We start from the raw sequence: 27112 nt of genomic DNA on the forward strand, positions 1-27112 counted from the left end.
GGGCATCACGAGGAACACAGTCGAATGCCTTCTCCAGGTCCACAAAACACATGTGAACCGGTTGGGCAAACTCCCATGAACCCTCGAGCACCCTGTAGAGGGTATAGAGCTGGTCCAGTGTTCCACGGCTGGGACGAAAACCACACTGTTCCTCCTGAAGCCGAGGTTCGACTATCGGTCGGACTCTCCTCTCCAATACCCTGGCGTAGGCCTTACCAGGGAGGCTGAGGAGTGTGATCCCCCTGTAGTTGGAACACACCCTCCGGTCCCCCTTCTTATAAAGGGGGACCACCACCCCAGTCTGCCAGTCCAGAGGCACTGTCCCCGACCGCCACGCAATGTTGAAGAGGCGTGTCAACCATGACAGCCCTACAACATCCAGGCACTTCAGGTACTCAGGGCGGATCTCATCCACCCCCGAAGCCTTGCCACCGCGGAGCTTTTTAACCACCTCGGTGACTTCAGCCTGGGTGATGAAAGAATCCAACCCCGAGTCCCCAGCCTCTGTTTCCACCACGGAATGCGTGATGGCAGGATTGAGGAGATCCTCGAAGTACTCCTTCCACCGCCCGATAATGTCCTCAGTCGAGGTCAGCAGTCTCCCGCCCCCACTATAAACAGTGTTGGCAAAGCACTGCTTCCCCCTCCTGAGGCGCCGGACGGTTTGCCAGAATCGCTTCGAGGCCAACCGGTAGTCCTTCTCCATGGCCTCACCGAACTCTTCCCAGGCCCGAGTTTTTGCCTCTGCCACAGCCCGGGCCGCAGCACGCTTGGCCTCACGGTACCCGTCAGCCGCCTCAGGAGTCCCACAAGCCAACCACAGCCGATAGGACTCCTTCTTCAGCTTAACAGCATCCCTTACTGCCGGTGTCCACCACCGGGTTCTGGGATTGCCGCCACGACAGGCACCGCAGACCTTACGGCCGCAGCTATGGGCAGCAGCATCGACAATAGATGCAGAGAACATGGTCCACTCGGACTCTATGTCTCCAACATCCCCCGGGATCTGGTCGAAGCTCTCCCGGAGGCGGGAGTTGAATACATCCCTGGCCGAGGGCTCCGCCAGGCGTTCCCAGCAGACCCTCACTATGCGCTTGGGCCTGCCGAGTCTGTCCGGCTTTCTCCTCCTCCAGCGGATCCAACTCACCACCAGGTGATGATCAGTGGACAGCTCAGCCCCTCTCTTCACCCGAGTGTCCAAAACATGCGGCCGAAGGTCTGATGATACGACAACAAAGTCAATCATCGACCTCCTGCCTAGGGTGTCCTGGTGCCAAGTGCACTGATGGACACCCTTATGTTTGAACATGGTGTTCGTTATGGACAATCCGTGACTAGCACAGAAGTCCAATAACAAAACACCACTCGGATTCAGATCGGGGAGGCCATTCCTCCCGATCACGCCTCTCCAGGTGTCACTGTCGTTCCCCACGTGGGCGTTGAAGTCCCCCAGCAGAATAATGGAGTCCCGAGGAGGGGCACTATCCAGCACCCCCGACAGGGACGCCAAGAAGGCCGGGTACTCTGCACTACCACTCGGCCCGTAAGCTGAAATGATAGTCAGAGACCTCTTCTCAACCCGAAGGCGCAGGGATACAACCCTCTCATCCACTGGGGTAAACCCCAACACGAGACGGCTGAGCTGGGGGGCAACAAGCAAACCCACACCAGCCCGCCGCCTCTCCCCGTGGGCCACTCCAGAGTAGAAGAGAGTCCAACCCCTCTCAAGGAGATGGGTTCCAGAGCCCACGCTGTGCGTGGAGGCGAGCCCGACTATTTCTAGTCGATATCTCTCGACCTCCCGCACAAGCTCAGGCTCCTTCCCCCCAAGCGAGGTGACATTCCACGTCCCTAGAGCCAGCCTAAGCATCCGGGGATCGGGCCGTTGAGGTCTCCACCTTCGTCCGCCACCCAATCCTCTTTGCACCGGTCCCTCACGGTTCCCCCTGCAGGTGGTGGGCCCACTGGGGGATGGCCTCGCGTCTCTCGTTCGGGCTTGGCCCTGCCGGGTCCCGCGAGGAGCAACCCGGCCACCAGGCGCTCTCCGACGAGTCCCGACCCCAGGCCTGGCTCCAGGGTGGGACCCCGGCTCCGCCGTACCGGGCGACGTCACGTGCCTCGATATTGTGTTCTTCATGAGGGGTTCTTGAACCATTCTTTGTCTGACCCATCACCTAGAACCTGTTTGCCATGGGAGACCCTACCAGGGGCATTTAGGCCCCAGACAACATAGACTCTAGGATCATTTGAGCACTCAAACCCCTCCACCACGTTAAGGTGACGGTTCAAGGAGGGACTTAGTGTATGTAAACTTCTAAATTGATAAAAGTACAAAAGACATTTTTTTTTAAATTGGGAAATGTTAGGATATGATATTAACTCTGTACTCTCTCTAATGTGATAACTGTTGTTTGGCAGTCTGTTGTCTGAGAGGCTGGAGAAGTGGCTCCAGCTGATGTTAAAGTGGTCGCCGAAAGAGAGAGGCAAAGACCCCAACGCTACACCCAGCGACTGCTTCCTCCAGCTGGAGACGATACTGCAGCTCAAGGTGACCAGAGAAACATTTTTACTTTTGCACTCTGTCCACATCAAGTGTCCTCAGGTCTCCTCATTTAATACTGTCTCTTCAGCTGGTTCATGTCCTGAACATGATGTCTGCTAAAATCCTGATATACGCCATCTCGGATGACGAGACTGTGGCCAACCTGCAGCTAAGAATTGAAAAAGACACCAACATCCCTGCAGCCAATCAGGAGCTGCTGCTCGAAGCAGGGCTGGTGTTGGAGCCGAATGCTCTGGCCTCCCAGTGCGCCATAGATTACATGGTAATGACGTCTTACATAGTAACTGTAAACTTAATCAAATCTTCCGACTCTGAATCATTATTTCACTGTTTTTTTAGGAGGTAGATGGACGGCGGACAGACTATCCTCTTGTTTTCCTATTTGATTGCTCATCTTGCACTTATGAACCCCAGTTTAGTCCTCGTATCCTCCCTGAAAATGTCCACTTCATCCGTAAGTACACGGTCATTCTACTGCACACATGGATTTTAAGAAGCAGAATGTTTTAGTTTGCAGAAACATCCTGAAACCTTAATGTCTTATCTTGCTGTGTACGTTTAACTCTCACAGAAAACGACTCCAAGTATGTTCTTCAATACAGCCAGTTGAGGAGGACTTGTGGCCAGGTATGGCACACCATTCGCTCTCTGAAGGAAGACTGGCAACGACTGCAGCAAGGCCAGAAAGCTGCCATGTAAGACTTACACCAATGTATATCCACATGCACATACACAGAACTGGGCAAAAGTTTTAACCCACTCCTTATTTCTTTATACTTTGCATCCAATGACTCAGATTGTATAGCAAGGCTATTTGAAGATTTTTCAGTTTTGTGGGGGACTTGGACAAATTGAAGTTTATAAATTATCTGTCTGTTTGTGTATCTAACAATGTCTGTATATTGTGTAGTCTAACAACATTTCAGCTAATATCTCTTTGGGAATCACCAGGTGTTAAAATACTTTTTTCTTGTAAAACTTTGTTACCTTTGGTTGTGTTTCCGTTGTGCTACTCTGAACCTTTATGTCCCAGAACGTCATTACCCTGAACCCTTTAGGGGCTTTTACACCTTAGTTGTGTGGTCTGGTTTAAACGGACTGGAGTTTGTTGGGCAGGTGTGAGAACCCAGTCGAACTTTGTGCAGACCAAACAGCTCTGGTCCAGCTGAAGATGTTGGTCTTGGTTCACTTGGAAGTACACCTTGGTACGGTTTGCCTGCAAGGGAAATGCAGATGGCCTACCTAATGAACCAATGAGATGAACTGATGTCCATTATACATATGATTTACAGAAATGCACTATATTGCCAAAAGTATTTGTCTGTCCACTATTACATGTACTTGAACTTTGATGACATCCTTTTCTTAATCTAAAAGCTCCAGTTTGTTGATGAACCCACCGTTGCCAGCAACAGCAACTTTAACTATTCTGTAAACATCGTCCACAAGGTTCAGTAGTGTGTTCATAGTTAGACAAGAAAACCAGAACTGCAGCCTCCGCTCTAATTCACCCCAAAGGTGTTTAAGAAGGTTGTGGTCAGGACTCTGTGCAGGCCAGTCACGTTTGGTAGTTTGATGCACTACTTTTGGCAATAAAGTCTATATGTGATGTGAAAACTTTCAAATCGTTGTAAAACTTTACTCAGTCAGGGTGATATGAAAAGTACTAGCTCTCACCAGGGCTGTCTTCTGGGCTAAATTCCTATCTAAATAGTCTGTTTTTACTTTGGTTAAATCCAGTGGAGTCACAGGGGTGATTCCACTAGATATAGAAAAGTACTCTGGTTCTTGGAAAAGGTTGACACTATTTGTTGTCTTCTTTATGTATAGATTCAACTAAATAGTATAAATAAATAGTTTCTTTGTGTCAGGCAGCAATCGTCAAAGTGCTGAAAGATCCAAGTTAAAATCTCTTACCTAAGTTATTTGGAGATCCAACAAAGGTCTCTTTCAACTTGCTAAACAAAACGGCTTTAAAAGATTACAAAAACACTTTTTGGAAGCAAAATATCAGTAAGCTAGGAAAGATTTAAGACTTTTGCACACTGTTTGCACATTTATACACATGTTGTCAGGGGTTGTGGTTGATTTGGATCGAAGCGCAGACATATTTCGTAAAGAAGCATTTGCATGAGGCAATCTCTCCTTTTGATGACAAGAAATAGAGAACTTACATAAACTGCCTAAACAAAGACCAGGAGACATCAGGGAAGTTTCCAGGAATGACACATGAGGAACCAGCAAGGAGTATTGCAAACAAACCAGCTAATAAACAGAGGGAGGTGGAGTGTGGACTAATGAGAGAGGAAGGCAGGTAATCAGATGGAAGTAGCAACCGATGAGGAACTGATCAGCTGGGAGACTGAGGAGGAATATGACTAATTACACAAAGCAGAGGGAAAGCGACAGCAAAGATAACCTAAACTGAATGACAAAACCTGGGAAGAACAAATCTGGAGGAAATAGTAAACAAACACTCAGTGACTGACTGCAACTAATGATCTGACAGAAGGGAAATAAACATAAGAGACTAAACAAAGAGAACTATACTAAAATAACAAACATGGAGACCTAACTAACAAAGTAAACAAACACAAAACCCCAGAATGGCAGATCTTGACACATGCATCTGTTTGATGAGTTAAGGAAAGAGCTTTTGCTTCTTCTTTTAGCATGAGCCTCCTGCGACACAACTCCACTTTGTCCAAACAGAAGATCGAGATGGTTTCCATGTACCAGAGACTGACAGCCAAGCTGGATTTCTTCAACACCAGCCTTCACATAGACATGGACAAGTACCAGGAGCAGACAGCCACAGGAATTGGTACATGATATGCTCTCAGATAGCACTGTCTTACAGATACCAGAGCTGTGAACTAAATGAATATATGTCTGCAGCTTTCACCTCAAGAGACGCAAATTTATCCAGAACTGTCTGACTTAAACTGAATTTATTAACTTATATTTTAAAGCATCAGATAAACTTCTGAGTGTGTGGAGGGAAATGGAGCAAACTGCCATGAGCTGTGGTCAGGTATGGAGGAGTGTTTCAGTGTGTGTGTATGTGTGTGTATGGAGTTTTGCATCCTTCAAATGACTCAAATGTTTGTGTTTGAAGGCCCAGGTGACCGAACTGGAAGAGGAGATGATGAAGCTGCAGCCAGACATCGTGGACGTGCAGAGGCAGCCATGGAGGAGCGGAGAAACTCTGGACACGCTGTGAGTCTAAACTAGAGTTTAAAAATAAAATCAAGAACCCACTTCTCTTTCAGCCAAGATGCAGCTCACTTCTTCTGTTTCATCCTAAGGGAAGTAAAAGCCATGGAGCTGTTCCGCAAACTCAGAGAAAAACCTAGAGGTTTGTTATTTTTTTTTCTTTCAAGCATCTGAATTCATCTCGGTGTCTGCATTTGGAAACTAACAAGCTTCTGGTTTTCCTTCCTCAGACCAGAGGATGCCAGGAGATGGCATGGAGGCGGCGCGTCTGGTGGTTCAGGCAGTGCAGTTCTACGAGAAGAAACTCAGAGATTTCTACACAGTCCTGAGGTACTCGTGCACAAACATTTACATGTAATATGTATAATGAATTTTTCTGCTTGTGCATTTCTCGGCCACTCCAATTAATTGTAACTAATTCTGAAAACAGTTGTTAAAAACGTATGTGTATCATGAAAGAAAACTTTACAGAGGGGTTTCAGCTCATCGTCTTTTGATGCTCACAACTTGGTAACGTGTCCCCGTAAATCTTGTTCAGGTTTAGTTACTTTGTATTAATCACAAAGCAGTCACTCCAACTTGCTTACAGACTCTTAGGATATTTAATTAAAGGCTTGTTAAGGTAAAAAACATGTTTACATTTATTTGAATAGAGGACCGAAATGCAGATAAGAGGCAGAGCTGATCCAAAAATAAAGGATTTAATGATATCAACTTAAAGTCCAGAGATGTGACCAAAAAATAAAACCTCCTCAGAGACAGGATGGGGGACAACAGTGGGATCTTGCGAGGATAGAACCAGTAAAGAAAATATATACAAAGGAGAGTGAATATTGGGACAAGAAACAGGTGAGACTAATACACCAAGTGAAAGCAGCTGCATGGGAAGCTGGAAGACTTGGGTGATATAATAGGATGGACAGAAAGAAATGAAAACAAAACAAACATAGGCACTAGAAAACTAAACAATCACAAAGGTGATTCTGGTAGCAAGTAGCCTAATTATTTCATGGAGACCATAGATTGTTCCTCGCAGTTGCTTGGGGAGATCCTTTCGGTTGAAGCCAGAGCAGTGAGTCAAGAGCGTTACAGTGACTTGACTGGAGGCCTGCCAGCCCAGTGTGGACACCATGAGGTTGTGGTCTGTCTTTGGACCTTAAAGGTTGTTGTTTACCTTATGCACAGGTCACCCTGAACAGCAGCCATTTCTTTTATCAAAATGTTTTATTTTTTGTGTGTTCTGCAGTAAAACTGCAACGTGTCGTCATCGTGTGATGGAGCTGCTGCCGAAGGTGGAGGAAGTAGTCCAGAAGTTGGCTGAGAGCGAACTGATCCTGATGGGTCTGCAGGAGAGACGACAGAGGGAGCTGTGGAACCTGCTCAAAATTGCCTGTGTGAGTAAACATGAACTCAATCGCTCACTCAATCTGACAGAAAAATACAGCACATGATCTTTCTTTCTTTTTTTCCTTTCTTTTTTCTTTCTTTCTTTCTTTTTTCTTTCTTTCTTTCTTTTTTCTTTCTTTCTTTCTTTATTTTTTCTTTCTTTTTTTTTTCTTTCTTTCTTTTTTCTTTCTTTCTTTTTTTTTTCTTTCTTTTTTTCTTTTTTCTTTCTTTCTTTCTTTTTTTCTTTCTTTCTTTCTTTTTTCTTTCTTTCTTTCTTTTTTTTTCTTTCTTTCTTTTTTTCTTTCTTTCGTTCTTTCTTTCTTTCTTTCTTTTTTTCTTTCTTTCTTTTTTCTTTCTTTTTTTCTTTCTTTTTTCTTTCTTTCTTTTTTCTTTCTTTCTTTTTTTCTTTCTGAACAATTAAAATTCTAACTACAGAAACGCAGAAAATGTAGAACATGAATAATACAATTTCAACAAAATGATTTGTAAAATAAAAACAACAGGTGTTCGAAAGGGAGCAGGAAGAATCAGTGGCTTATCCAGTCCTGCCTCTATTATCACTTAACACATTTTAGCATAATCAAGATGCAAATATTTAGCTTCCAGTCAATAAGAGTCAGTAAGCAGCTGCTGTAGAGTGTGTGAAACGGCAACTTTTTATCTTTTGTAGAGCAAAGTTCGAAGCCCTGTGAGCGGAAGTCCTGATGGACTCCGAACCCCTTCATCAGTGCCTCCTTTGTTGACGCCCAGACACAGTTTACAGCAAATGTGAGTATACTTAAACACAAACATTTAAAAAATAGCAACTCATTGAAGTTATAAAGCTTTAAAAAACATTGACCACTGTGACGAAGTCCTGAAAATATAATCTAATCAGAAAACTGTTTTGTTAATCATGTGAATGTTTTGCTTTCCTTTTTTCCCAGGATCTACAGATTATTTTTCTTGCATGCATGCAGTCTGGTTTTCTGGGAACACAATCACTGACATGTTGTGATAATCATGAGTAACATCTACATGAATCACACTCTATGTGTTTGCAGGGATGAGTCTCTAGTAGAGGAGAGCAGGACATTCGAGAGTCGTTTTCAGAGTTTGCTGCAAGAAACCATCCAAGAGTCAGAGAGCGGCATGGAGGTATGTAAGCTCCTACTCAAAGTAATGAGCCTGCTGTGGTTTATTATATTGCTGGAATTATGCAAGTCTTGTTTTTGCCCTAGATGCTGAAGGAATGGACATGGCTGCGAGAAGACCAGAATTTGTCCAACTTGACCTCTCCTGAATGTGATTTTGCTTAAATGTGACTCTCCGCTGCCTCCTTGTGGATGGCATTGGGAACAACAGGAGGATGTACAACCATCGGTCCTTGACTGTGAACAGAGTATACCTTGTTGGCAAATATTTTCCTTTCTTATATTCCATCTGGTTGTTGCCTGGGTGTTTCAGGAATATGGGACCTAATTAACATTCTAGAGTTCAGTATTTCACTTTTTGTAAAATAATTGTGCTTCTTTACCATTTTTAAATATTCTGGGTAGATTGATTTCTTTAAAACAGGATCTTTCACAGCATTCAAGATCTAAAAAGACTTAATGACCAAAAGATAGCTCATTTTATCCTCAATTTTATACATAGTAAAGATTAATGTAAATAGTTTTATGCCAAAATGTAAGGAGAAGCTTTTGGACTTATGTATTTCAACATTTTTGCTGGATTTTTCCATTTTATGTACATTGATACAAATCTAATCCACCCTATGGTGTGTCTTCTGACCATTATTTTTTCAACAGAAGCTTCATTTTTAATCCACAGTATGTTACTGTATAGAAGGAAACATTATGGATTAATATGCCCAATGTACCGTTAGCCTGGTAAACATCTTCCCACAGAAACTATTTGTTATTTCAGGTGTTTACTTGAAGAAATAAAAATCTACTTTTGTACTTGTGTTGAACCAACTCTCAGCTACTTTTTTGAAAGAAAATTGTTGGTAGCAGTTCTTTAAAATGTGTTTCAGTTTTACATGGAAACGACATAAAAAATCAAATGCTGACCTATTTTAAATTTGAATAAAATGTTTATATATTATTAATTGCAGCTGTATTCTGTATTCATCTTGTTTTTCTGGCTTTGGTCATCAGAAAGATTCAACCCTTTCTAAATATTTTGTTTTGGTTTTGGACTTTTGCAGTGTGTTTAAAAACATGAGTAAAGCTCTGAATCCTTAGAATAGCTTTTATTTCCATGCATTGGGAAAACTGCACATTATATTTAAAATCAAACCATGAAGAAAAATATATTAGTCATTTAATTACTGCAGAAAATTTATAAAAATTAACATTGTGCTGTTCAACAAAATATCAATGTCAGTATTTTTCTTTACAAACTCAAATATTTACAGTATAAACTGAAAGGTCTGTAGGATTTATCATTCCTGTAAATCTCTGAGCTAATATTTATAGTTTTATAACCACGGTTTCTGAGAACTGCTTAACATCAGTGTTGCGTTGAGTTGACCAACTTCTAGCTCCTGTGAACAGGTATTCCAGCCTGCCTCAGAAACAGTATTTTTGAGGTCACCCCACAAGTTTTCAATGGGATTAAGGTCTGGGGATCGGGCTGGACAATCTATAACCAGTAAGTGAGCAGTATCCTGGAACGTAGATGCTGCTCACTTACTGGTGTATTTGAAGTCATTGTCTTATTAAAACATAAGGCAAGGCATGAGGCAAAATGACCTCTTCAAGTATTTTGATAAATGCAAATTGATCCATTAACCCTTGTATACGATAAATAGGCCCGACACCATAGTAAGAGAAACATCCCCATATTATGGTACTCAAACTACCATGCTTCACTGTGTTCAGAGTGTACTGTGGCTTCAATTCAGTGTTTGGGAGTCATCTGACAAATTGTCTGCGGCATTTGGACCCAAAAAGAACAATCTGACTTTCATCAGTCCACAAAATGTTTCTCCATTTCTCCTCAGGTGAGTTGATGTGTTCTTTGGCAAATTGTATTTTCTTCAGCACGTCTTTTTTTTTTAACAGTGGGACTTTGCAGGGGTGTCTTGCCAATAGAATAGCTTCACACAGCTGTCTTCTAATAACACAGTACTCACCGTTCTTTATTTGTTTCCTCCTCTTCAATCAACCTCCTAATCAAACTAAGCTTTTCTTCAGAATAATCCCTGGGATGACCCATTTTTGTCAGGTTTTCAGAGAGGAATGCATGCACATGTGCTGGGGTCACCCTTAAATAAGAGTCACCTGATTGACACCTGCTTCTGTACAGAATGAATGACCTCAGTAATTGAACTCCACACTGATACTATTCAGTTACACATACTCAGACGCATGCAAATAATGAGAGTTGGTTCTGTTGGTTTTCTATAATTCTACTGATCTGGTTAGTCTAGTTGGACTAGTATTAGATTTTACACAACTTTGTTATTTTCTGTTTGAATATCTAAAATGTGCAAAATGAGAGGATCCGAACAGATTACACCTCCAAAGGTTGGAGTTGGTTACCGTGAAACCAGCTGTTTTCTTCATCCACAACTTTAAATCTTGAGTTTGACATTTTGGGCACATGTATTATGAAATTCATAAGTGCTCACAAGCACCACATTTCGCCGACAGACTCAGATGATGGAACAAATAAAAACAAGGGAGAACGTAGGGATTTTCAGGCCATAAACGTGTTATGAAAACAGCATGAAGTGTTCATTCCTGTCTTATTAATTTCCTGAATTGGTCTTTAATATCACTTGCAACTGAGTATCACCTACAGTAAACCCTGAACACTGTAAAACATATTTTAATGGATATTTTAATGTAAACTCAATTGTTGTGTTTATAGTGGTAAAGTTCCATAAAATGATCATGAAATCAATTAACTTTGAGTCTGTAATTCAGAAATTCAAAATGTAGAGGAACCCTGCATAAACGATTGCGGATGATTTGTTTTAATATGATTCAGTTGCAGTTGGTAGCACTGTTGCCTTGCAGGAAGGAGGTCTTGGGTTCGACTCCTGGCCGGGGGTCTTTCTGCATGGAGTTTGCATGTTCTCCCCGTGCATGCGTGGGTTCTCACCGGGTACTCCGGCTTCCTCCCACAGTCCAAAGACATGCCTGTTAGGTTAATTGGTCTCTCTAAATTGCCCTTAGGTGTGTGAATGAGTGTGTCCATGGTTGTTTGTGTGTTGCCCTGTGATGGACTGGCGACCTGTCCAGGGTGTACCCTGCCTCCTGCCCATAGATTGCTGGAGATAGGCACCAGCTTCCTTGTGACCCACTATGAAAGAAGCGTTATAGAAAATGACTGACTGAAAGTTTTTTTCTTAATTAACATAGAGATCAGAAAAACAGACAAATGTCCAGAATTTCAGATTCGTATACATCTCAAGTATGGAGCCAGACCAAGGTCTCTACAAAAGGCAGATGGGTGCTGAGTTGAGAGGAAGTTGAAGAATAGCAAGAAGCCCTTCATTATTTCATCCACTATGAGCAACACAACAGTATCTCTGGTAGCAAAACAGCCCCACAGCATGATGCTGCAACCTCCATGCTTGATTGTTCCTGCCCCCCCCATTCATCCCATGGCAGGGAAACATTGGTGTGCACCCTTTCAGTTTAAGTTGCTGTAAAACTCCCTTCCCTATGGATAGTGACACTGGTGGTGTAACTTCTACTTCAAGGCAAGCTTGAGCATCCCAACTACTTTCTTTCCCTCTGTGGTTAATAGTGTAACAACAATTACCTATTTTGTACTGTTTACAGCTTTTAATCTGATGTTTTCTTCTATGAATGGTGATCAAGTTAATAATAAACAGAATATACACAACAACACAATTGTGGTATTTGACGTTCTTTATTTCATTTATTCAATAAACTTCTTTTGAGGTCCTAAGTGCTGACAATATTTTCTATATTACCACAGCACAGTTGTAAAATGTGGTGACAAAGGCTGAAACATGACTAGACTTGTTGACACGGAGATCCAAATAGCAATGACCCCCTTTCTTTTTAACCAAATAGGGCCTGAAAAATAGACATTTAGGCAGCTGAGGATATACAGTTTGTTATTGAGGTCAAGAAGAATCAAAGTCGGTTTGCTCAGCCTGAGGAGGAGGTTTTATCTTTTCTTGTTTTTTGACCAAACTCTCTCCAATCTTTATTGCATCTGTTTGTACACACTTTCTCAAAAGCCTTGAAATCATGCAATGAAACCACAACACTCCAAAACAAGCAGCCTATAATAATCCTACCATAATCCAACTGAACATAACCAACCAGACAAAATGACAATGTGCCTCAGAAGTCACAATATCTGAAACAAATGCTCTAGTTGAAAGTGCACTTTTATCTGTTAATAATATTGCTTTTTGTATTCTTCTAAAATATGTTCCTATATTGTGTTGGTTTGTGTTGAGAGTTGTGCATATTGTAAAATGTAAAAATAAGTTATGATTCGGTGACAATTATACAGTACTGTAGGTCTTGGAGGCTACTGGGGTTTCAGGGTTAAGGCCAAAGAATGTGTGTATATCTGTGCATGTCTGTGTGTGTGTGCTGGACTCAGAGGAACGATGTGTTCACGTGTTGCTGAGTGAACTACTGCAGTGTCGTCACATTTGGGGCTGTTTTTTTTTATTGCCTCTCGGTTCTCTGCTACATCTTTAAGCTTCCAGCTCAAATCCAATGCCGACTTTGTGTCCTCCGCCGTTCACGCTCTTCCCGTCGATCAGCGCCGAGAGGGTGAGCTTCACTCCTGCGTGGGGAGAGCATCACAGTGTGTTTCAATTAACTGCAGTGCTGCTCTTTGAGTTGTTTCTACTGAAAATAGTTTTTAAAATGTAAGACAGACCTGGCCTGAGGGTTTGCGTATATCCGACTCCAACGAGGCAGGCATTGCTGACCTTTGCCTGCGAGGAGAAAAAAAATGTACACATTTAAAAATCATTATTTAAGCCATTACAATTATTCTTAATGAACACCCACATGGAGATTTTGATGTATCATATGTTAATTCTTAGAGCAATATTTGGCCCAAAAAGGCTGGCAACAGATGTGCTGTTTGTCTTTTGGGACAAAAACTGTTTAAAAAGTCTCATATTATACATCAAAGGTTTTTTTTTTATTAACAATAACTTTTGCTAAATTTGATCTTAACAGAAAAAGTTTAAAAAAAAGGCAAATCTATACATTTTCAAAATATTTATTATACATTTACTCCTACTTAGAATGGCTAAAATTAAACATTAGCATATCACATCTGAGGCACATAATTAGAACATCATTACTCATTTTGAAAAAGATTTGCCCTGAGCTATAGCGGCTTATGAGGCCGTTAAAAGATTTAAAGTTGTGAACCATCTCCAAGTGGAACACATTCAAAGCAATCGTCGATATGCCCAAGCAAGTTAACCCTCAGATGCTGAAAGAAATCCTCAAAAACTTAAACATTCCATGACCGGGCCTACAACATGCTCTTAAAACTATTGATATGAATGTGTATGTGTGTACAATCTAAAGGAGACTGCACAAGTTTAACTTTCTAGCAAGCTGTGCAAGAGAGAAACCTTTGCTCTCTAAGAAAAACATAAAGACCAGGATAGGTGTTGCCAAGGAAAACACAGAAAAAGACCAGGGCCCATATTCACAAAAAATCTTAAGACTAAAAGTAGCTCCTAATGGCGTCATTCTAAGAAATATCTTAGACTTTCTAGAATTCTAAGATTTTTCTTCAAATTTTCCCTTGGTAAGATAAAAGTTATTCACGACGCACCTTATGCCCCAAGAGAGCTCCTAACGTAAGAAATGTTAAGAGTGGTAAGGAGGACTTTTAGTGAGCCTTAGAGTGTCTTAAGTAGAAAAGATGGCGGAAAGACCGAGAGAACGAAGAGATATTCTCTGTACAATGAACAACAGTGAATTAATAAACCCCTACCAGCTCGACCGTCCAGGGATCCACCGCCTTAATAGTCGAGTAAATGAGCACATAAACTTCTATAACAATCAGATAATTATTAATAAGATAAACTTCATCATCCCCCTAGGGCAAATTAAATAGTTTAAGTGGCAGGACAGATTTAAGGCACATCTGATAAATTAATTTTAGGAAGAATAAATAATAGATAAAATAATGAACAACCTTGAATAAAAAGACAACAAACTTACAAGCAATATAGTACAGAATTATTTAAATATTAACAAACTGTAAAATGCTTTCAAAAAAAAAAATTTGGGAAAACTCGGAAAAAAAAATACACACACCAGACAAGATAAAGTAAAATAATCTAAACATTAAATATACAGAAGGAAGATGTGAATAAGTATTTGCTGTATTATACATGATGCTGTCAGTAGCCGTAGCCTAATGGTCATCAACACCCTCTTGTCCGTGGAGAAGTTCATTGGTGTGCTGATCTCTTCTCTCTAGTTTCTGACTGCAGCAGGTACCAGAGCTTCTCACACTCCAGGCTGGTGCTGAAAGCAGAGGGCACCCCGCATTGATCTGCTCGGGAATGTCTGGAATGCCAGGAACTCAGTGGTTTATAATTGAAAGTTCCTTAACACTCAAAAAACGGAACATTTTGAGAAAAAAAAGGTCTTTAATTACATTTATTTCGGGGATATTTTAGAGGTGTCACTAATGCAGAACCAGTGATTTTGAACAAATGTCTTTCTTAAGATGGATTATTAACTCCAGTAAATAAAGGTGTTGTATATGTTTTGTTCTTACCGACAGGGAGGCGTCCTTATCAAGCTGGTATTTGGCTCCAATTCCAAAGCGTGTGTTGTTGCTTCCTGATGTCCAGGCCAGGTTCACCGCTGTCTCCAAGTTGCCGTTTAACTTCTGGTAAATGGAGCCCCCAAACTCTGTACCATCATTACTGAAACAAAAAGACCCAAACACAACGTTAAAAATGACACCTATTTTCCCTGCGCACCTGTTTTTGTGTCAGGTTGGGTCTTGGGCTGCTCCCTCTCCTAGATCAACTTAGGCCTCACATCAAATGTGTAGCCTATTTCCTCTCCACCACACTCCCTGCCGGTGGCTGGTCTCTGCCCGCTGGTGTATTGGTGGTTCTTGGTGTCTGGGGCTGGGTGCCTTAGAGACTTTCAGACTGCGGGTGGAGCTCTGGGCAGGTTTTTTGTCGGGGCCCTGGCAAACCTGTTAGCGGGCCAGCTGCTGACTGCAAAATCTGAAAGTAAGGATCAGTGATCCGTTTGGAAGGTCTGACATGGCTTCTAACTCACTGGATGGGAGCTGTTCAAAACTACTGTCTCTCAAAATCAAAGGGCTGACTTATTAATTGTACACCACAAATGCCCAAAGGGAATTGAATTAACACACAATTTCTAAAGGCCAGGTGGCACCTACAACTGCTTGCATTAATTTAATGTGTAGTGGTTCAAAATCAATACCAGGTGGGGCTTTTAAAGCAGGTGATCATGTCTCATCTGGCTTTCCAAATTTATGTTTCTTTGGGCCATATGTCATAGTTTCATTTAACCTCCTCTGAATGTTATTAGAATACAGTTTCACAGTGTAAACACTGTGAAATGATCACATGTTTATGGCTAGAACACAAGGATTTAGTCCTTAGCTGAAATGCTTACCCTCGGATCTAGAGCTAGAGAACACAGAAGTCTGCATTTGCAACATCGATTTAAAAATGTGTTACCTTTCCTACGGTTGTAACAACTCAATGAAAGTTCAAAATGTAGACGTTTTGACAATTACTTATTGCTTTGTTACTGAAAACTACAGCTTTTAACACTGCAATAGGAAACTCGCTTCCACTCTCAGCCTCTGTTGAGACCTCAGTTGATGCAGCAGCAGTCTTAGGTGTTACCGCACTGCGTCTGCTGACGTATCAGCTCTGTTTTGATACCCCGCAAAGAAAACTATCACATTTAAACAACCTGAATGAATAAACGTTTCAGGCAAAAATGTTAAGGTTATCATAATTGAAACATGCCTTATATGTCTACCATTTCCTTTTTCACTGAGATGAACAACTCACACGTGGGTGTGCAGCTGGAAGTCACCGGCCTTGTATCCAAAGGCCAAGTTGTTTTTAATCAGTTTAGACTTGGCGGTGTCGAAGGCCAGCTGGTAGCCCACGAGCCAGCCCTCGAAGCCCAGGACAGTGCTCGCGTGAACTGTGGGACCGGCCATGTCAAAGTCCAGGTCACAGCCCAGGTTTATGTAGTCCCGCTTGTATCCAGTCTTCAGTTTGGCACTCTTCTTCCTAAACAGTTAGAGAGTAGGACATGATAAGTGTAAGGTTTCATTTGAAATAGTAGTTTTAGCATAAAAAGGATTCTTGTTACCCGGTGTTGGGCACAAATGATGTGTCCAATCCAAGCTTTAGCCCTTTAGCCAGCTAAAGACACAAAAGGGACAATCGATGAGCTCATTATTCCACCTTTTAAGTCCAATGGCTTAACATAACATCTTCAAGCTCCACCTGGTCCTCCATGGTGATTTCCGTGGTCAGAGTGTTGTCTGTGGTCCATTTCTGGTTGAAAGTGAGACCCAGATCACTCAGTTTGTACTTCGTCTCCAGGTGGCCTCCTGACTTCCCCGTGTCTGTGTTGCTGGAGCCTAAGGTAGCAAACTCCTGCAGGGACAAAGAGGGAGGAAGCAATAATTTAGGGTGGAATGAAGTGGGAAGAAGAAAAAAAGCAGGTTAGAAGGCCGATACAGAGGGTTAAGAAAGCAAACAAGAAGAAAAGAAGCAGCGGAGGGAAACCACTGCCACACAATCCTTGTCAAGTGTTCATGGCCCGCTACATAAAAGGAGAACTGAAAGTTGAAGATCACTGTGGTGGGGAACCTGAAGGCAGGACTGTGAGGGAGAGGCTGGTGGAGTGGGTTTAAGGATGAGCGATGCCTGCTACTGCTGCACTTGTCTCACTCAGACCAGTAACAGCTGGAAAGAAAACAGCTGGCAGAAAGCATGTGCACATTACTGCCTTAATCTACAATACACCTGCTATTAATCATTACATACGAGGAGACACACACAGACCTTCTCTGTCTTACCATCTAACAGAAGAGTCCAAAGAAGAAGCAGAAAAAAAGAAGAGATGGAGAAAGTTAAGGAGAACAACAGTTTATAAGTGAGCTTTAACCACACACTGGAAAAATGATTGCAGCTCTGCAGAAACAGAAGATAAAACACGTAAAGCCTGCGTCTGTATTGTGTTGCTTTGCAGCATAATAATGAGAGATTCCAATAGACATGAGAACAGGCTATAGATTCACCTTCTAACAGGACAACAACCCTAAAGCCAGAGCTACAAACTGCGTTGCGTATTGCATCGTGAAAAGCATTTTCATGTGCTAGAATGGCCAAGTCAAAGTCCTGATCTAAATTGAATTGAGAATATGACCTGAATATTAATATTCAAAGATGCTCTGCATCCAATTTGACAGAGCTGAGCTATTTTGGAAAGATTATGAGAATAATGTGAGTATTTAAATGTGCAAAGGAGGTAAAGATATAGCCTAGACGACTTGTAGCTGTAAAAGGTGGATCTACAAAACCAAATGTAAATGCTTTAGATTTTGATCTGTAAAAAAATTTGCAAACCATGTTTTTCTTCCACTTCACAATTATACACTACTTTGTGTTGGTCTATCACAAAAATTATCAATGAAGCACATTAAAGTTTGTGGTTGAAAAAAGAAAACAAACAAAAAAATGTCTAAAGCCAAACTCCCTCGTTATATTAAGACATGTCGAAATTTAGAGACAAAAGTTAGAAGAGCATACTAAGTTTAAAACAGATAAGGTGTGCACCACAGCCCCTAAACGAGAAACTCTTAAGTTCAATGTTAAACTCATAAGGCTAAAATATAAACACAAAAATACTTACAACACCACTCTGAGATTTGGTCTTGACATCCAGCTTCAGAACTCCGTAGCCTGAGGAAAAAGCAAAGCAGGAAATAAAAAATAAAAAACTGGAGAAGCTGGAGAAATAACATCCTGTTGCTGCACGACGTGGCTCTAAATATCACAGAAAAAATATTCATCTGTAACAAATGTTCTCAAAATAGGTCCTGCATTAATACACCATTGGTCCGAGTAGCCAAAATTAGAAAGAATCCATACACATGCATTAATGCAGAGCATGTCCACCTTAATAGAGTGGGATGACTCACCGTAGCCCTTGCTGAAGATGTCTTTGGCAGATTTTCCCAAGTCTGAGTATGTTGGGGGGACAGTCATTGTTCCTGAGCAAACACATCCAGTCAACATTTAAGTTCTAATTAACAATAAAGACACATCCAGATAAACAGTGCCTTGCGAAAGTACTCGGCCCCCTTGAACTTTTCAACATTTTGTCACATTTCAGGCTTCAAACATAAAAATATAAAATTCAAATTTTTTGTGAAGAATCAACAAGTGGGACACGATCGTGAAGTGGAATGATATTTATTGGATGTGTCAAACTTTTTTAACAAATAAAAAACTGAAAAATGGGGCGTGCAATATTATTATATACCCTTTACTTTCAGTGCAGCAAACTCACTCCAGAAGTTCAGTGAGGATCTCTGAATGATCCAATGTTGTCCCAAATGACTGATGATGATAAATAGAATCCACCTGTGTGTAATCAAGTCTCCGTATAAATGCACCTTCTCTGTGATAGTCTCAGGGTTCTGTTCAAAGTGCAGAGAGCATCATGAAGACCAAGGAACACACCAGGCAGGTCCGAGATACTGTTGTGGAGAAGTTTAAAGCTGGATTTGGATACAAAAAGATTTCCCAAGCTTTAAACATCCCAAGGAGCACTGTGCAAGCAATCATATTGAAATGGAAGGAGTATCAGACCACTGCAAATCTACCAAGACCCGGCCGTCCCTCTAAACTTTCATCTCGAACAAGGAGAAGACTGATCAGAGATGCAGCCAAGAGGCCCATGATCACTCTGGATGAACTGAAGAGATCTACAGCTGAGGTGGGAGAGTCTGTCCATAGGACAACAATCAGTTGTACACTGCACAAATCTGGCCTTTATGGAAGAGTGGAAGGAAGAAAGCCATTTCTCAAAGATATCCATAAAAAGTCTTGTTTAAAGTTTACCACAAGCCACCTGGGAGACACACCAAACATGTGGAAGAAGGTGCTCTGGTCAGATGAAACCAAAATCGTACTGTTTGACCACAATGCAAAACGATATGTTTGGCGTAAAAGCAACACAGCTCATCACCCTGAACACACCATCCCCACTGTCAAACATGGTGGTGGCAGCAGCATGGTTTGGGCCTGCTTTTCGTCAGCAGGGACAGGGAAGATGGTCAAAATTGGTCGAATACTTTCGCAAGGCACTGTACTGTACATTTAGCTGCATTTCCTTGAAAGATGCATGACAGCAGATTAGTAATGTTTCTAAACCTAAGGCGTCCATATTTTTAGTTCCCATCTGGATTTAGTTGTTAAATTTGATGACTCATTTTTCCAGAAGGATCCACCAGCCATCAACAGAGGCACGTTTTTCCCTCTAAAGTTCATCTGTAGAAAAGTCTTGAGCCACTCTTCACTTTACAGTTTCCTTCTGATGAACCAAAAGTTTTTCTAATATCTCAAAAAAATAATAGACAACTACCTCTAAGTTCTTCAACATCAAATCAACAGGTTGAAACATGGAAATAAAACCGACGTGGTAATGGATGGGTTAACCGAACAATGATGCATTTAAAAACAGATGAATCAGACTGAAATCAAGCATCTCAACTGAGCAAAGGCCTGACCTCATTTGTGGACTATGCTCAATCGCTGGGTCCAGGACAGGAAACCAATCAAACAACATAAAAGTGGTTGCTTTTGATCGCTACACAAAGCTGAAGTCAAGTTGCAACGTGCTAAAGGACATTTTAGCAAGAGGCGTGTATTTATTTTTGATCCTGCAAGTATATCAATGACCAGGCAGATCAGAAAAAAATACGATATGAATTGCAAAACTTTGCAATGAACCTCAAACTTCAGACTGGACCTGTAGAATGGAGCCTGAAATTAGTGTAGAAATGATGGTTGCCAACATAAAAAAAAATGCACTGAGATTTTTACCCATATATTAAAACAACGAGCAGAGCATAACATTTAGCACACACCATCCAGCCAGCAGAAGGGTGTCTTTCTATGTGACTGACATCTCCAGCCCATAGATGTGAAACCTATTGATTTGTTGACAACAATCCACTGACAGTCCAGCAGCAGTTATTAAGCTAATGACACCATTTCTCCAGTAGAGACATGCAGAACATTTGCAACCACAGACAACTTGTTGCCACTCACAAACTGCATTTAAAACAAAATCCTTCATTATGCAATGCATAAGAGCAGAGGGAGATATAATATGCATGATGTGCAAAGACATACAACGAAGCCAGTGCAGAAGAGCCAACATAAGCAGTAAGCTGGATTCTGCAGTCAGCAGCTATCTGCTGCTGCACAGTCCGGCACTCCACTGTAGCGCTTCACACAGTCATCAGGGTCCCTTGAGTTAGCATACATGCATGACCTTTCTAAGTGTTAGGAAGACATTTGTAACAAGGTGACTCCGATAGAGCATTTACAATGTTCTGCCTTTAGTCACAGTTATTGTCTTCAGTCTTTTGCCCCTTGCTCCCCTCTCTATTAAAACTCCCACCTTTTCTGCAGAGGAACTGGACTTTGCCCCTCGGGTACTGTGTCCCAGACAGAACCAGTATAGACCAATCAAAGGTCTGAATTCAACAAACTGAAACAAGAAAGTCTTTAGCGGCGGCACTGAGGTCAGCACTGTCACCGCAAAGTGACGTAGGGACCCTGATGATTATTTTCCTCTACCTCCTCCTTCATGCACCCCCCACCACTCACCATGACCCTTTAGGGCGTGGTGCAGACATGTCACACAGACATCTTTGTTTTTTCCCTGCACGCCTGTTTCCGTCTTGTCCTCCTTCTGCAACACAATCCCCACTTTCTCTACCATGTCTCCTCAAGACGAGGGAAACACCAACAGCAACAAGAAAAAGAAGAGACGTTCTGCACAGTTATGAACACCTCAGCTGACAGTACATCATCTTGTTTATGGGTAACTGAATATATTGCATGACTGGCAGGGCCACTGTCTCATTATTATGCATAGGTCAGCAGAATAGTACATGGCCTTTCTGTGCAATGTGTCGTCATTCAATAGCCGGAGTATATATGCACGTTGTGACCATGTAAAATGCACTGTAACTTGTAGCATGAAAGCAGCACAAAAAAAAAGACTCCATCGTATTCGGTATTATATGTCCCCTCACAGCAACTAATAAATACAAGAACATCTCTACAAATGCAAATTTTTTACATTTAAATGTGGTAACAGCACAAGGGTATACAGCATTTAATATTGCATCAGATGAAAAGCATCAGAAAGCGTTAAGGTTTAGAAGTAAAGTACATTTTTAGAGATGCACCGTTCAGAGCTATTGTGCTGATACAGTGCTTATGGGGAACACACATTGGGAGCGCCATATCACGACACACCTGACACACACTTATCTGATGTTGCCGCCGGGTGTTGCCCTTTAGTTACCCAATTTCTCTTAAACCAGTAGAAATAGTAAAATATTTTTCATTATTTGTAACTTTTCATATTAGAGACAAAAAGGTCTGGTTTACTGCTATGTGTTAGATTGTTAAACAATTCAGGCCTTATGAAGTTTTTTGATCATGGCTGATCTACAACTATTTAGATTAGGATCAGTGGCCACTTCACATCTTGAATGTGAGAGAGCTGTCAGTGTTACATAGCCCTGCAGCTATTTCATGGCTAGTGGAGCAAAATCTATAGTTGGTGTGATCTCCTTAAAAACAGGAGTTTGCTTTGAACGGCATGTTACAGCTGAATTTTGTAAACAAGATCCCAGCGGATAGCTAGGAGTCCCGGATATCCACGGAGCACCAAAACACCCGGGGGAACGAGATGAAAGCGGCGCTGTAGCAAGCCAAGGAGACAGCCACATAGACCACTGCTTCCCAGCCTTTTTCTCACCAACGCCAGATCCATTGTCGACAAGATGGATGAAATCAGACTAAAAATAGCCCCAAACAACAATGTGGGAGACATTTGCATTCTGTTGTCCACAGTGACCTAGTTACACTTATCTATACCGAGCTAGCAGGCTACACAGCATAGCGCCCGGACAGGACATGAGACTCTGATAAGAGCAGAGGAAGAGGGCTCTGTCTGTACATTATTAACAGCTGGTGTATCAACACAGTGACTGCAGACGGTCACTGCTCCTCGACCTGGACTATGTGACTGTTAAATGCAGGCCCATGTATCTCCCTAGGGCAGGGATGGGCAACTCCACACCTCGGGGGGCGGTGTCTTGCAACTTTTAAATATGTCTCTGCTTCAACACATCTGAATTGAAAGACACTGTTCTATGTTACATCAAGACCTGCATAGACACGTTACTGTTGAAAACACACACCAGGGTTTACCTCAACAACAAGCCCTGGATGACCAGGGAGGTCCAGCAGCTGGTAAAGGAGAGAAACAACACCTTGAGGTCAGGCAATAAGGGTCTCTAGAGAACAGCCCAGGCATACCAGAAGAGAGACATCAAAAAGACCAAGTCAGACTATAGGAGGGAAGTCGAGGACCACCTGGGCAGTAACAATCCAGTAGCTCCAGGGGATCCAGTAGCTCACCAACTACAAGACCAACCTCGGTGCTGCTAAGGAAGGCGGCTGGACCCTACTGGTATCCCAGAACAGGTGCTGGGGGACTGCATTGAGCAGCTGGCAGGAGTCCTCACCAGGACTTTTAACCTTTGCCTGTCCCTATTCACTGTCCCACCCTGTCTAAAATCCTCCATCATTGTCCCCGTGCCCAAGAAACCCCACATTGCCACCAGTGGTCATGAAAAGCTTTGAATGTCTAGTAAGGGCTCACATCACCCTTCTCCAAATTTTCAACCCCAACAAGTTTGCCTACAGGGCTAATAGATCCACTGAGGATGGCCCAAAATATCACTGGATGCCCTCTTCCTACACTTCAAGTACTTCACAGTTCCTGCAATCTCCAAAACATTCATACCATCATAAGGGACACATCTCACCCAGGTCATGCTATGTTTGATCTGTTCTAGTCAGGCAGATGTTACAGATCAGTTAAAGCAAGGACGAGCAGATTTAACAATGGTTTCTATCCAATAGCTAAACTCAATACAGGAATAATGTAAAGGAGATGCAATCAGTATGAATGTGTGTTTTATCTTTTTAACAAACTGCTTCTATTTTTCTATTATTTATTGCTCAAGCACTGACCAGCTAGCTTTTTTCTCAATTTTGTTGTACTTGTGACAATGACAAAAAAAGATATTCTGATTCCAATTGAGTCTTCTTTCTGTGAAAATCTCTACAATGACTGCTGTTATCAGGTGAACTGTTAGCATATAGGTAAGATGCATTCAGTGATCGAAAAAAAAGATCTGATTATTATTTTCAGAACAGCTGATAACCAATCAGGGATAATGATTGGGAGGTAAATGCGTAGCGAGTCACATGTATTGCCTTTTTATGTAACCATGCTGTCATTTTATGATTGGTATAATAAAAAAATGGTTAGATAGCAAAAGAGTGTGAAAAAAATACAATAAATCCCAGAGATGGCCAATGAGGTTCTATAAAGTCTAGGTTTTATTTTAGGTAGCTGACAACATTGAACATAAAAATTAATAAAATAACATTTGAAAAAAATAAATGTGCACCGAAAAAAATGACTTAAAAATCAAATGTATAGGTCCCTACCTATCTAAATACCTTAACCTAAGCTCATGCAAAAGGCTTTTTGTCTTGTTCTTGCTCCATTCCCATCACTCAGTGTATCTGGGTCACCCAGTGTTAAATCCTTCTCTTTCAGCTTGTGATAAAAAAGCTCAATGGATTCTGTGATGTTCTTAATTTCTCCCTCAGCTACCTCAGTATGTGCAAGCTGACCTGCATATTTGCTAACAGCATGCAACTCCTTGTCAGTCATTGTCATTTCAGCCGACAGACGCTTCTTATTCACTTCTGTCACACAGTCCATTTCTGCCCCCTCCCCTCTCAGCCTTCATTGCTCTGTCTGGCCTCTAAGTTTAGCTCCAGTAAACATGACACTTCAACACGTGACCTGGCAGTCAACATGTGTTTCCCAAGTTGAACGTATTGAAATAAAACACTATCAAATGTGTTTTTTCTGTATTATACCTACATTCTGTGGTTGCAAAAATGGCTCTGTTACTCACTGTTGTTTCGACGAAGCTGTAACCAGACTGACAGCTCAGACTGAGCTCAAAGGTCAAAAGGAGAGCTAAGAAGGTGACACAAACACAAGATGGTGGTTGACAATTAAATACAATCAATTTGTTGTGAGCAGTCTCTTTACTCAGATGGTTATTGCTTAGAAACTTAAGAAAATGCATCTGAAAAGGCATTTTTAGACTTTAATTGCTAGCGGAAAAAATATAACTATTAGGTCATTTAAATTGCAATAAGTGGGCTGATGAAAACCTTGATAAAAGACCCTTTCTAAGGGTAAATCTTTATAAAATGTGTTAAAAGAGCAGTTACCTAACACCTAATCTCTAGATAACATGAAACCAATGTAGTGTGTGATTGTGGCATGTACTGAAGAAATGTGTTTGTGTGTGAGAGAGAGACAGAAAGATAAGGTCAAGTGCAGTAAACTTACCCCTCAAACACATTATAGTCTGAACTGAAATTACACCATGCTGTGTGGTGTTTTGGATCTGCTTGGCTTGACTGTTGCTTTTATGTGTACGGTGAAAACATCCATTCTGCTGATATACATAAGCACCTGTATGCTTGTGGTATTTGGCTCCAATAATGGTCGGTGATCAGCAGGTTAAATATTTTAAAGAAATCAAGTATTTTTGCTAGACATAAGATGCAGCAAAGCTATGAACTCCAACCATTGGGTAATTAATCACAACTTTTTGAAATGAATGAAAATCTGCAAACAAATAAGGGACAAGAGATGCACAGAAGCACCAATTGACTTTTGAAGGCTGATACCATTTTCTGGATTTTTAAGAGACCTAGTCACCCAACTGCAATATTTTTCCAAAGGACCCTGACAAATAAAAGTAGAAAAAAATGTCCTCCAGGCTTTTTGATAGTTAGTAGTTGGCAAATTCAACATAAAATGAAGGATTTAAAAGATGTTGTCCATTTATGCATCTAAAACATGTCTCTAATATTGGTCTGATTTTTATTAAACTAACAAAATGGCATCAAAGTACATGCTGTTGCTCTAAATGTTTACAGACCCAGAAAAGTTGGAGTTCCAAGCTTTGATAATGCATTTAATGAATAAAATTTAGGACTGAATAGGATTTCAATCATTCATTTTCCTCCCGATCCCACCTTGTATCTCTATTTGATAACATCATACTAAAGCTCTGGTTTTGGTGTGCCTCCATCTGGCCACCCCTTTGAAAACTTTCTCTGGGCACCCCTGACCCTTACACATAACCTGCAGCACTTATTTTTCCTAATCTGTGTGTTATAGTGCTTGGAACAAACGGTTGGAATCGATAAAAATCGGAAAAAGGAGTTTAGATCTTAAAGAAAACCTAACAAATAAATGAAAATAAGTCGGTATTGGCCAGAAAAGGCCTGATCGTTGCATCTTTACTAGTTATTGGGGGTAATTTGATCTGAAGCAGTCTGGGATCTGAAGCAACAAGCCTGACTTCAGAACTTTGGATAGCGACATAAAAAAACGAACTGCATTAATTAACATAAAAGTTACAACCATAAAACCTAATCGTTCCTAAAAGCGATTTGCACGATGGAAACTCAACGCCGTTATCTAACCTGTTCTTAAAAGAAGTGTGAGAGATAACGGCCCTTGTTCTGCTGGTTTTTAGGCTCATTTGGGCTTTTTCACAAACGCCATGCGACTACGTTTCTTCAAGATTTATGACATCACGTCGTCCTGACCCACAAGAGAACATGTTTACCGCCCCACGCGTCCTACTGGTAACACTTGTATGCAGAGTACACTGAAACGCGCATTTTTAAAATACCATGCATAGTTTAAAACATATAGTCTATACTTCCCAAAATACTATTTACCAGTTATTCTTCACGAGTACATGTAGCCTTTACGCGAATTAACCCCACTAATCAAATGAGCCCAAAAACATGTTTTTGTCAAGTTAGTTTGAAGTATTTTGCAGCTGGCAGTGATTTTTATTTATTGATTTGTTGATAAGTACAAACACAGGCCTGAAAGTATTAAAACCAGACAACGCGTTTGCGGTTCTCCTAACCCCCACCTCTCTCAATGTGTGGCTCATTTCTCACTTACAGTCAAGCGAGATTTGACAACTAAATACAATGCGGAGAAACAGGCATGGCGACCACTTGTAGAAGATATAGATCTGGTAAAGTTAGTTGGTTCCTACCTTAAATTTACAACGGAGTGTGTGGAGTTTCGCAGTGGTCTTCAGTGTATCTCACTGAAGGAGAAAGCGCAGGCGGACACACACTGAGCATGCGCAGACAGGCCTCCCGCTGAGGGCGGGGCTGTTGTGTAAATGTCATTGGTTGGAAAACTTATAGTGGCTGTACTGTTATACGTAAGAATGAACATACGAGTTTTCTATTACAGCGGCCGTTTAAAATAATACACTTCTTGCATTTATAACTTTCGAACAAATGAACTGTATTGTGAGATGTATTTTCTACTCTGATAACTCATATTCCACAAATCATATTTTAGCATTGCTAGTTCAATTGATATTCCTTACGCAAAATCTTGAAAAATGTCTACAGTATAGGTGTTTGGCTATGATTGTTCTGTAGAGACAAACAGTTAAAATCAGAAATGTACACACACTGTAAAACAGATGCGTGGCTTTTTTTATTTT

General features: G+C 41.4%; 2 protein-coding genes across 8 annotated transcripts in view; one reads left to right on the forward strand and one right to left on the reverse strand.

Moving 5' to 3' along the window:
- ikbkb (inhibitor of nuclear factor kappa B kinase subunit beta) overlaps positions 1–9257 on the forward strand; it is a 30255-nt gene extending 20998 nt beyond the window's left edge. The window contains exons 10-22 of the mRNA XM_047380273.1: positions 2419–2548; positions 2631–2825; positions 2903–3017; positions 3135–3258; positions 5236–5387; positions 5536–5597; positions 5682–5782; positions 5872–5921; positions 6010–6109; positions 7026–7173; positions 7836–7933; positions 8209–8302; positions 8386–9257. Coding sequence (XP_047236229.1) covers positions 2419–2548; positions 2631–2825; positions 2903–3017; positions 3135–3258; positions 5236–5387; positions 5536–5597; positions 5682–5782; positions 5872–5921; positions 6010–6109; positions 7026–7173; positions 7836–7933; positions 8209–8302; positions 8386–8463 — 1447 coding nt within the window. The 3' untranslated portion in view covers positions 8464–9257. The remainder of the gene's footprint in view (positions 1–2418; positions 2549–2630; positions 2826–2902; positions 3018–3134; positions 3259–5235; positions 5388–5535; positions 5598–5681; positions 5783–5871; positions 5922–6009; positions 6110–7025; positions 7174–7835; positions 7934–8208; positions 8303–8385) is intronic.
- A 2761-nt stretch (positions 9258–12018) lies between these two features.
- On the reverse strand, positions 12019–26736 carry vdac3 (voltage-dependent anion channel 3). Of its 7 annotated transcripts, none has more exons than XM_047381790.1 (12): positions 26648–26728; positions 24461–24525; positions 21051–21167; positions 18350–18421; positions 18061–18110; positions 17225–17227; positions 16647–16799; positions 16510–16562; positions 16200–16427; positions 14912–15062; positions 13034–13091; positions 12019–12937 (listed from the first exon to the last, which is right to left on the reverse strand). In XM_047381790.1, the coding sequence occupies exons 3-12, from the start codon at positions 21163–21165 to the stop codon at positions 12846–12848; spliced, it is 975 nt and encodes a 324-aa protein (XP_047237746.1). In that variant the 5' UTR covers positions 21166–21167; positions 24461–24525; positions 26648–26728; the 3' UTR covers positions 12019–12845. The 7 variants fall into 7 exon arrangements, with proteins under 7 accessions (XP_047237746.1, XP_047237747.1, XP_047237750.1 ...); XM_047381791.1 differs by having other exon boundaries at positions 21051–21170; positions 26648–26719; XM_047381794.1 differs by lacking the exon at positions 21051–21167 and having other exon boundaries at positions 26648–26735.
- Between the last annotated feature and the right edge of the window lie 376 nt (positions 26737–27112).

This window comes from Girardinichthys multiradiatus, chromosome 12, assembly GCF_021462225.1.
Source record: "Girardinichthys multiradiatus isolate DD_20200921_A chromosome 12, DD_fGirMul_XY1, whole genome shotgun sequence".
Taxonomy (NCBI): Eukaryota; Metazoa; Chordata; class Actinopteri; order Cyprinodontiformes; family Goodeidae; genus Girardinichthys; species Girardinichthys multiradiatus.